Source organism: Sprattus sprattus, assembly GCF_963457725.1.
Source record: "Sprattus sprattus genome assembly, chromosome: 20".
In the NCBI taxonomy this organism is placed as follows: domain Eukaryota; kingdom Metazoa; phylum Chordata; class Actinopteri; order Clupeiformes; family Clupeidae; genus Sprattus; species Sprattus sprattus.
Genome location: NC_137918.1, coordinates 21,213,441 through 21,225,006, shown reverse-complemented (window position 1 = coordinate 21,225,006; position 11,566 = coordinate 21,213,441). Strand labels below are relative to the sequence as shown.

At 44.4% G+C, this 11,566-nt stretch overlaps 1 protein-coding gene across 5 annotated transcripts; it reads right to left on the bottom strand.

Annotated features, from left to right (window-relative positions):
- Positions 1-930: 930 nt before the first annotated feature.
- trim2a (tripartite motif containing 2a) lies at positions 931-9,376 on the bottom strand (the record flags this gene model as incomplete). 5 transcript variants are annotated; one of them, XM_080858751.1, is made up of 11 exons in its annotated part: positions 931-1,085; positions 1,362-1,502; positions 1,597-1,688; positions 1,768-1,945; positions 2,407-2,574; positions 2,778-2,881; positions 3,511-4,240; positions 6,210-6,390; positions 6,733-6,884; positions 7,591-7,828; positions 9,240-9,376. In XM_080858751.1, the coding sequence occupies 11 exons, from the start codon at positions 9,374-9,376 to the stop codon at positions 933-935; spliced, it is 2,274 nt and encodes a 757-aa protein (XP_080714877.1). In that variant the 3' UTR covers positions 931-932. The 5 variants fall into 5 exon arrangements, with proteins under 5 accessions (XP_080714877.1, XP_080714878.1, XP_080714879.1 ...); XM_080858752.1 differs by having other exon boundaries at positions 1,597-1,667; positions 1,777-1,945; XM_080858753.1 differs by lacking the exon at positions 9,240-9,376 and having other exon boundaries at positions 1,597-1,667; positions 1,777-1,945; positions 6,733-6,912; positions 7,541-7,719.
- Positions 9,377-11,566: the final 2,190 nt, after the last annotated feature.

The window sequence follows — 11,566 nt, the reverse complement described above, 5'->3', positions numbered from 1 at the left end:
GCTTCCATGCAATAGAACACCAGCATCCTTAACATGCTGTTATTTTCTCTGAAATTAGATTTATGAGGCAGAGCTAGGGAAAGAAAAAAACGGTTTGTCATTGCTCTTCCAGTCTTAATCAGGCATTAGAAAAATGAAACATGATCGCGAAGGACTCCACCCATACTGTACGCATGGTAAATTTAGCGGTCATAAACGAAACAAAATTGACCAGGAAAACTTCAAATGGCCCTTATATTTCTATGTTGATTTTCGGACCTGTTTGATTTCCCTTCGGTCACCAAAGACACCAACATATCATTTATTTTTACATCCAGTATTTAATTTGTTAATATCACTACGAATACTAATTTAACTACAAATTGTTTTGGTGGATGGAATACATATCCACGGTCCATTTCAGGTGTGCACTATTGAATCATCTAGTTGTTTAGTTTCATTACCACTTTTGTCCTAGTAAATCCTCTCCCCAAACTGGAAAATAAACCCCTAATCCTCTTTGTTGTCTGGAGGATACAAATTAAATTAATATTATTAGTAATTAAAGGAAGGAGGTCTGTAACACTTAGCAAATGATGTTCTTTGGGTCCTAAAAATAGCCAGAGAATAGGATTGATGCCCTACAGCAGTGCACCTACAAAGCTCACTAGGTTGTGCCAGACTGTGTTGGATGCGCTGCCCTTTTCTGGTCTACAATAGTGCACAGAGCATATATTTTGAGTGTCTAATGCAATCACACATTTTTTCAACCTCGTACATTTCTCCAGTCAGTTTGCATCAGGCCAGGCACCTTTCTCAGGACAGTTCCTACACTCTACTGAGATGTTGGTTTGGGGTCACTGATGAGATGGGTGAGAAGGGGTAGGTGTCCTACTGGCAGAGTGAGTGCAAATACACAGGAAAGGAATAATGGTGGGGGGAGAGGGGATACATCACTGCAGGTAGCGGTACACTTTGAAACAATGGTTCCCGGAGTCTGCCACCACGACATGGCCATCAGACGTCAGAGCCAGACCCTGGGGGCCGTAGAGAGGGTCCGCCGACGTGTTGATGTAGGAGAGGAAGGAGCCGCTGCCATCAAACACCTGTATCAGGGAGGTCCGTTAGACGCATAGAGGGGGATGTTGAAATGACAAAACAGGTACCAAAATCTCAGAAAATGTATTGCACATTTTCATGTTGGTTGTCCTACTTTTTTCTACCTTGTGTGAACAACACAAAAGTATAAACATCTTCCTTGCAGACATATTTGTAGCGTTCCTGTCCCCTATGTGTTGCACTTTATCCGTTGTCTCCCATTGTGGCAAGCAGTGTGCACACTCTATACAAATCAATGAACTTTACATGAGCAACTATCTCACCTGTATCCGGCTGTTGCCCCAGTCTGCCACTATGATGTTCCCATTGATGTCCACTGCCACCCCTGTAGGGGCATTGAACTGGCCATTTCCCTCACCGTTGGACCCGAACTTCAACCGAAACTCTCCCTCCGGATTAAAGACCTGCAAATAAGGGGAAGTAATCAAATGACTGGTCTGATATCTGATACAGTAACACAGGCGTTACCATGGGTCTGGTCTGACAGGTGCTTCTTACCTTCACAGAATGGTTGTGGAAGTCAGTTATAATGATTTCATTGTTCTGATTCACTGCAGCAAAATGAGGGCCTGCAGAAGAAAATGATCTTACTATTCAGTCATGATAAGATGGTTATCCATAACTCATTGCCTTCTGGACCAGAAGGAGACATCCACACAGTATATTCACAGACAATACCTGCAAACTGTTTGTCTCCATTGCCACGGTTTCCAAACTTGGTGACCAGTTTGCCGTTAGTCTGGAAGATGAAAACACAGCAGGCCTTGTTGTCCACGACGATGATGTGTCCGTTGCGGTCCACAGTCACACCCTTAGGTCCCATCAGCTTCCCTGAGCCAATTTTCACCTGGAGAAGCATTCAAAGAGTCAACAACCCTGAGAGCTGACAACCCTTCTACAATTACTGTTACATTATATCTCCTACACTACCAGTCAAAAGTTTGGACACACCTTTAATTTTTTAGAGAAGTGTTTTCTTTACTTTTATTATTTTCAACATTGTAGATAAATACTAAAGACATTTAAACTATGAAAGAACACTTATGAAATGATGTACTAAACAAAAAAAGTGTTATTTTTTACCATGTAGAAAATAATAAAAGTAAAGAAAAACTTCCCAAAAAATTAGAAAGTGTGTCCAAACTTTTGACTGGTACTGTATATACAAAACACTAGGATATAATGGAGACTTGCTGCATGTTGCTTTGCTTATTGCCAGGTGCCCGTCAATGAAAATATGCATAAAGATGTATCAAGATTTAACCAGCTATATGTCATTTGGAGGTATAATCTGTTTGATAAACCTACCTTGAATTTCCCCTCACTTGAGAAGATGCTGACCCACTTGTTGTCATAGTCAGCAATGATGATATCACCGTTTGGGTGAACTGCAACACCTGTGGGTCGCTGCAGTTGCCCTGGTGTCCGCCCTCGGACTCCAAAACGACTCTTAAACTGTCCATCATTTGAAAATATCTAACAGAAAACCATTATTAACTTAATATGCAGAATAAGATTTAATAAAGAATTAATATCATTACAACATAAATTAGTTTTTTCTAACAAGCATACAAATTATGTCAAATGTACTGAACCCTTTGAATGGAAATTAGACGTTCAGGTTCAAGGAGGTAAGGAGGTAAGCTTTGTTCATACAGTCTACTGAAGAATGATTGTACCTGAACACACTGATTGTTGCTGTCTGCTATTAAGACCTTGCCCAGCGAGGATGCTGCCACTCCCTGCAGGTTGGTGAATTCACCTTTATTTCTTCCCTTTGTGCCTAGAAAAACACACATTTCAATTTCAACATCACCAGTCACAGAGAGATATTTAGCCCTCTATACCAATAAAGGACTTCTAAACATCTATGACTCACAAGGGGATTGTTGAAAAAAAGTGTCATATTGGGATGGACTGTATTAAATTTCTTGAAGTAACTTGACGATAAACTGCTGAATAGTTCTTGATAAGTGACATTTCTCTTAAACAAATCCTTTAGCTGATTTTTCTGCCTTTTTCTAATAACACAGTAGTGCCTGACTGAATTCCTTCTTTTAATCAATGCCTCAAGGACCAACAGTGACAAATCAGGCTTGGGCATGTACACACACACACACACCACACACACCACACACACACACACACACACACACACACACACACACACACACACACACACACACACACACACACACACACACACACACACACACACACACACACACACACACACACACACACACACACACACACACACACACACACACACACACAAAACGAAAATCTAAAACATAAATAAACAAAACAAAAATTGTCAACAATAACCAACCCACACACTGTACATACAGAAAACCATCATTTTCAGAATCCCTGGACTGAGAGTAGCTATGGCAGGGGCTCTTGCCTTACCGATGCGGAACATGAGGTCATCCTCAATGGGGTTCTCTTTCCTCTTGCCTGTGCTGTACATGCTGGCGGGGCGTTTGATGGCACGCTGCTTCACATGCCCGCTGCCCGGCGACTTCAGCCGCTTCTTCGTGCCGTCCACCGCATTGAGCAGGAGGTCCGTGGACTTGGTGGCGCGGGTGGTAAAGGGGCTGCCCTTGATGTGCTGGTCGTAGAGGCGCAGCGAGAGCGTGTAGCGGCCCTCGCGCGGTGCCGTGTACAGGAACTCATAAGTGCCGTTCTTGTGGTCGACCACCTCCCCACTGTCGGCTAGGCCTCCATCCAGAGAGGCCAGCTCTGCTGTTACGCACGCGTTGCCCATCTGACACAGCTCCCCATCCTTGTCCTTGGTCGTCACGGTGATGGAGGCGGGTCGTCCAACCACACACTGCCGCAGGCCGTCACCGGTGGCGACCGTTTCCGCAGCAACCGCATTGGTAGTTACGATGGCACCCATGTTATGGATGGACTTCTTCAGGCCCTCCGTCTCCACCAGGAAGTCCAGCTGGTTGTTCTCCTCGGGCTGCAGCGGCAGCTCCTGATTGGCCAGCTCGCGCAGGCGCTCGCTCATCTGCTTCTTGACGAGCAGCACCTCGGCCTCGGAGCCGTGGCTCAGCGCCTGTTGGGTGAAGGTGCAGCTGCTGCTGATGCCGTCCTGCCCCGACATCAGGGAGTCCAACTGGGCCTGCAGCACCTGCAGCCACAAGGAACACAAGGAACACACATGACCACTGAATTAACCACCTTGTTAAGCACCCTCATCTCCCCAAACACACATTATCTCACACACACACACACACACACACACACACACACACACACACACACACTCACACGTGCTCTCTCACGACAGCAGCAAGTCCAACTGGGCCTGCAACACCTGAAGCCACAAGGCTCACACACAAAACACACATGACCACTGAATGTACCACTCTGTTAAGCAGCCTTGGAACCTGTGCACACCTGGGTTACAGTGGGTAGGCTACTTCAGAATGCATCTTGAATGAATCTTAGAGAAAGTTTTGGAAGAAGATGGCCCATTCTGAATACAATAACTTTAGCACTTTTCGAAATTATACTTTCCTAGTGTGGTGAGCAGCAAAGGAGAAAACAGTCTCTGTGCTATTTAAAATGCCAGAGTGATTTCAGTTAAGCAGCCTTGGAAGATATACAGCATGTGGGACACTGACACAAACTTCAGCAGACTGATGTCCCGGTTAACAATGTTACAATTTCACAATCTTGCTTTCTGTTCAGCAGTAGGGCACGGGAGGTAACATTTATAGCTCTGGGCCTTCTGTACTTTAACCCACTGGAGTCTCTCTACATAATAGATAACATTTGGAACTGGCTAAACACTGACCAGCTTCAGGTTGCAGAAGCCTAAACCAATCGCCTAAAACATTCACACAGCATCTAGCCATACTCTCAACTAGACGTCTTTAATCTGTGTCAGATCAACAGGGCAGCTCAGTAACTCACCATTTCCCATAATGACCAGTTAAAATGCCAAATGTCTGACCACTCACCTCAATCTGTTTGCGCTCATCCTCCTCCTCCACTGACGCCATAGAGCTACCTGACCCTGCTAGCCTAGCGCTTGTTTCTGTATTGAATAGCAGCGCGACACAGACTCACTCAGAGGCATAGGCACTCGCACAGACAAACAACGTCACTGTTTACCCGCCATATAAAGAGTGCAGATAAGAGATAGGAGGAGCCCTCGGGTGATTCATCACCATGTGACAGGGAGAAAGGCTGCCAGGACTCAACACAGGGACAGTGAGTGGCCGGGGATGGCACATTACGTAACACTGGCCTCAGCTCCCCAGATTCACTATCACTTTGATTGTTTAGCAGGAGAGCCGAGCCAGACACACAATGAGCCAAAATGGCTGGTGTGGCGCAGATAAACATGCGCTGTAGAAAAACCCGTGACTGCAGAGGGTTTATCTGACAGGTTCACAAACCACAGGTGGTTGCAGAGTAGACACTGTCAAGATATAAGCCTGAGACAAGTCTGTGTAACATTAAACGGTTCCTGCAATATGTGGGAAAAACATAAGCCCATTCTTTATCCAAGATGATCATGTGGATTAGGTTCACTGAAAGACGATGACCACAAATCACATGTCATATATTTCTTTTAAATGAAAAGGGTTGTTTTTCATTTAACCTTCCGGCTCTATAAATACCATTTCACAAGAGAGCTTAGTGCTGAAGTTCACTTAGTTGAGGAACACCAATTTCAGTAACTGCCATGACAAGGTCATTTTTAAACATAGAAGCACTGTGGGGGCAAGGCAGCGCAGCAGGCCAGAGTTACCGTGGAAACCCACTAACTGTGTCTCTACATACAGCTACACTCATGTTTAAGGTTAGACAGGTCCCTCTAACCTTCTGTTTGAGCCCATAGTTAGACAGGTCCCTCTAACCTTCTGTTTGAGCCCATAGTTAGACAAGTCCCTCTAACCTTCTGTTTAAACCCATAGTTAGACTGTTCCCACTAACCTTCTGTTTGAGCCCATAGTTAGACTGTTCCCACTAACCTTCTGTTTGAGCCCATAGTTAGACTGATCCCACTAACCTTCTGTTTAAGCCCATAGTTAGACTGATCCCACTAACCTTCTGTTTAAGCCCATAGTTAGACTGTTCCCACTGACCTTCTGTTTGAGCCCATAGTTGACCTCCAGCTCCATGAGAAGCACGCTCTTGCGCACGTTGAGGGTCTTCTGCAGCTCGTCAAATGTGGCGTGAACGTCCTCCTCTATAGAGGCTTTCTGGTGGGTCAACTTCTGCAGGATGTCTGAAAGAACCTGCAGGGCCGTGTCGATCTCTGGGAGCCTGCAGACAAGAGAGGGGAGGGGAATGGGAGGGAGGGAGGGAGAGTGATGGGGGACAAGGAGAGGAAGGAGAGCCAGCAGTAAGGCCTCAGTACATTCGGTCACTAAGGGTCCTCCTTCACCCATGAGCCCTGGGTTGTTGGCAGTGGTACAAGAGGTAGAGAAGTCGTTTAGTAATCAGAAGGTTGTCCTTGAGCAAGACACTGAACCCCTAATTGCTCCTGATGTGCAGTGTGTCATCAGTGTAAATGTAAATGTGCATACCTCCTTGTAAGTCGCTTTGGATAAAAGTGCTGCCAAATGAATAAATGTAAATGTAAAATGGCACGACCCGGAGTCTCACCTGGTCTTCACAGCATCCAGCTGGTCCTGCAGCGAGGCCTTGTGCTGCTCCAGCACGTCCTTGAGGGGGACGGTGGGGTGCTCTGCGTGCTCGCCGCTCGTGCACTCCTCACACATCGCCGTCTCGCACGGACTGCAGTAGTAATCCATCACCTGGCAACCACAAACAGGCAACAGGCAACTGAGTTAGGCAACAGGCAACTGAGTTAGGCAACAGGCAACTGATTTAGGCAACAGGCAACTGATTTAGGCAACAGGCAACTGATTTATTTTGGGCTTTTTGGCCTTTAATCGATAGTTTAGTGAAGAGTGGGACAGGAAATGAGATGGAGAAGAGGTGGGGAGTGGACAGGAGAAATGACATCAGGCCTGAATCAAACCTATGTCCTCCATGGGCATCAAGCCCAAATGTGGTCAGGGCTACTGGTTGCACCACAGTGCCCCTAAGGCAACAGTTTTTTACCAAACAAGTTGAAGCAAGGGAATCTAGTGTGTCTTTCTGTTGTCAGAAAGTTGGGTCACCTTTTTATTACTCTACCCAGCATGAACAGCTGAGCAGCAGATGTGCTGTAGTTCTTGTCACACTCGCTAACTTAGGTCAGAGAATTCCACCCTTTCTAAGATTTAGATATGGTATATCTGGAATCCAGTATATTGAGGGAATGGAAAAATGTGGCAGCCCAGGAATTGTTGCCAGCCCTGAAGGCCAGGTCATTGATGAGCCTAGATTTTATAATTGCTGTTGCTTGTTAGACTACCTCAGCAAGGGAAAAGCAGTACAGCAAAAATCCAATGAAAAAAAATGAAACTGTTGCCTTAGAAGGGAGGGGGGGGGGGTGGGGGGGGGGGGTTGTCTTACGTTGCCCGCATGGTTGGGGCAGGAGAGGGGCTGCCCGGTCGCCACGGCGCTGATGTTGTCGAGCACGCTGCTCTCGTCGCTGCTGCTGTCGGGGCTGCGCTGCAGCACGTCCATCAGGTTGGTGATGAAGAAGTTGCTCTGCAGCGCAGACACGCCCTTCTCAGGCAGGATGGACGTCTGGCGGCACACAGGACACGACAGCGTCAGACTGTGAGCCGGGATGTAGTTCTGCAGACACCTGAAGACAGAACACACACACAGGACGAGTTACTAGACACCTGAAGACAGAACATACACACAGGACGAGTTACTAGAGTTACTAGACACCTGAAGACAAAACACATACACACAGGACGAGTTACTAGAGTTACTAGACACCTGAAGACAAAACACATACACACAGGACGAGTTACTAGAGTTACTAGACACCTGAAGACAGAACTAACACACACAGGACGAGTTACTAGAGTTACAAGACACCTGAAGACAGAACATACACACAGGACAAGTTACTAGACACCTGAAGACAGAACATACACACAGGACGAGTTACTAGAGTTACTAGACACCTGAAGACAGAACACACACACACAGGACAAGTTACTAGACACCTGAAGACAGAACACACACAGGACGAGTTACTAGACAATAAAGACAGAACACACACACAGGACGAGTTACTAGAGACTAAAGACAGAACATACACACAGGACGAGTTAATAGAGACTAAAGACAGAACATACACACAGGACGAGTTACTAGAGAATAAAGACAGAACATACACACAGGACGAGTTACTAGAGAATTAAGACAGAACATACACACAGGACGAGTTACTAGAGAATAAAGACAGAACATACACACAGGACGAGTTACTAGAGTTACTAGACACCTGAAGAGAGAACACACACAGGACGAGGTACTAAAGAATAAACACAGAACATACACACAGGACGAGTTACAGAGAATAAAGACAGAACTAACACACAGGACGAGTTACAAGAGAATGAAGAATACATTTTTATTTCTGAAAAAAATTAGGCTCCAGAAATGACTTCAACATACTATAACAATAACAGACAAATATCTCTTGAGGAAGATTCAGTCAGTTTTATCTGAACTTCCTTTACCCTGTTGGAATGCTGGGAATTCTACTGAACACAACCATGGTAACGCAATCAGGAAAATATGATGATTTATGGATTACACATTATTTGGATTAGTCCATCTACAGAGACTTTACCAATGGTTTGTTGAAATTCAAGTTCAGTCTTTGTTATTGTTCACTGAACATCACTTTGACCAAACCTAACCCCTAACCCGTAACTTTAACCAAACATTGTAGTTAACAGAATTTAACAGAGTTTTACAGAGTTTCTGAGCATCTGTAGACAGTCTACAGGGCACTATCCAAATAAAGTGTGACCGATGTATGTTTATGATTATGTGCATATTTTGTCCTAACAACGTGGACAATTCATTTTGAATACATTTTTGGTTCATTGTCTTCACCAAAAGAGATATAAGTATGCATACATATGATAACAAGTATGAAAAACAAGTCAGTCTGAGAACATTCTACAGGTGCACCTGGGATCCAACTGTGATCCAGTTCACTGAGTAGAGAGCAGAGCATGATGGTGGGTTACCTTTCACAGAAGGTGTGCAGACAGGGGAGGACTTTGGGGTTGTCGTAGCGATCCAGGCATATGCTGCAGATCAGGAACTGCTTGTCAATTTGACGTACGACTGGGCTGGGCAGGGTAGTAGCACCTTCACTGGCCATCCTAAAGCCCGGACACAGGAGTCCCACAGTCTCTCAGCCCACACCCTGCACACAGACCAGAGCAAAGCAGGAAATGTTAAAAAGACACGTCTGACATTTCCTTTACACTTACTATACACTCAATATTCTTCCCTAAATGCACTCCGTGTTTAGTATGCTGTATAAAAAGGAAAAACACAAAAGCAAGGTACTATAGTTCATCATATAACACACACACACTCACGTTCACCCCTTCACTCATCCACCATCATATAACAATATAAACATCCCATTGTTTTATAACACTATAAATGCTTCAAAGCGTTAAAAGGAAAGCTGGAATATTTTATAATTATTTTAAATGCCGATTACCTGACCAATTTAAATGTTGAGAGTTAGCTGCTATTGTTTTTTAAGACCTTTCACAGACATTGACTAGCACTCTAGAATGCCCTCTTTCACTGCGTAGCTTTTCAGAGCAGCACGGTGGCCACTGTAGTTTTGTGTGGCCAGGGAAAGAGGGGAGAAAATGAGGAGTTTGGGGAGGTCAGATTCAGGCCATGGCACAAGCACACAAGCTTGCCTTCCAGCAATTGGGTCCAGAAAATACCAGAGCGGTCATGTCCATTGAGTGCTACCAAAAAGGAAGAAAGGGCTGCCTCCTGTTATTTTGCTAGGAGCCTGAGAAAGCCTGTGCGTACCCCAAAATGATCAGGCGCTTCATATATCTGAGCCCCTCAAGGCAGATGTCTGAGAACCTAGAGCTCATGTTTGAAATTGGAGGTCAAATTCAATTTGATCAAAGTGAAGCAGCTCACACTGACCTGCCCATGCATTCAGATCCAACTTTACAATGCAGTCAGCTTAAGTCTTGGTGTTGATGTTTGTACAACTTTACAATGCAGTCAGCTTAGGTCTTGGTGTTGATGTTTGTACAACTTTACAATGCAGTCAGCTTGGTGTTGATGTTTGTACAACTTTACAATGCAGTCAGCTTAAGTCTTGGTGTTGATGTTTGTACAACTTTACAATGCAGTCAGCTTAAGTCTTGGTGTTGATGTTTGTACAACTTTACAATGCAGTCAGCTTAAGTCTTGGTGTTGATGTTTGTACAACTTTACAATGCAGTCAGCTTAAGTCTTGGTGTTGATGTTTGTACAACTTTACAATGCAGTCAGCTTAGGTATTGGTGTTGATGTTTCTACAACTTTACAATGCAGTCAGCTTAGGTATTGGTATTGATGTTTGTACAAGTTAGCTGAGTTAGCTGATAGCAACAGCTCAAACAAACTGTATCCTCCTTATCAGACACAAGTGCCCCAGTACCTGCCACAAAAAGGTACCACAAATATATCAATGTCACCCAAAGGTACTGTAAGGCTTTAGCAAGATGGTTAAATAGAAATTATAGAGTGATGAAATGAGTCTTGTCCTAAATGAAACTCTTTGAGACTCCAGTAACCTCTTTAGGCCTTTTGCTGCATGGGGATTATCTGGCCCATTTCTCCTTTTGGACAAGGGAACAGTGCCCTACAGCTCCCTACAGCTGGCTGTTTGAGCACGTTTATATTTATGCCTGGCTGGTGTGTCCTTAAATTACTATAAACACAGTGATCACCTTCAAATGGCTGTGTAAGGTCCTATTTACATTGTACTTTACTCCTGAGATTCCTTTCATATTTATAAAGAGTCAGTCAGTTTGAATGAAATAAAGTCTCCAGATTTGTCTATCTTCTCTCAAAGATGTGGAACAGAACTGCCTAAAAGAGCGATTACTCCTCCTTGTTCCCTTCAGAGCAGTGTATTTCTCTTCTCAGAGAAGGTTTACACCCCCCTAAGCGTACAATATAATCTAATAAACGACAGCTTTTCTCTGGCCTCTTAGATGATTGTGAAACAGCACCATCAGTGATAAATATTTGATGACATGAACCCCGCCCCATCATGTGCATAACATTACCAAAAAAAATCACCCACTCAGTAGACTTCAACTGACCATGTACAGAGTTCTACAAATGGTCCAAAACCTGAGCTCCAGGTGTGGGAAGACATTTTGTGATATGACTGTAGACACAGCGCAGTGTTCTATTTTTAGCAACAAAATAAATAATTGAACTCTTTCATACATGTCCTACTTGGAACTTGCACAGCAAGGTATTACAGTATGCTATGTTTTATTTACCATCCCAGCCCCAAAGACTGTTTAACATA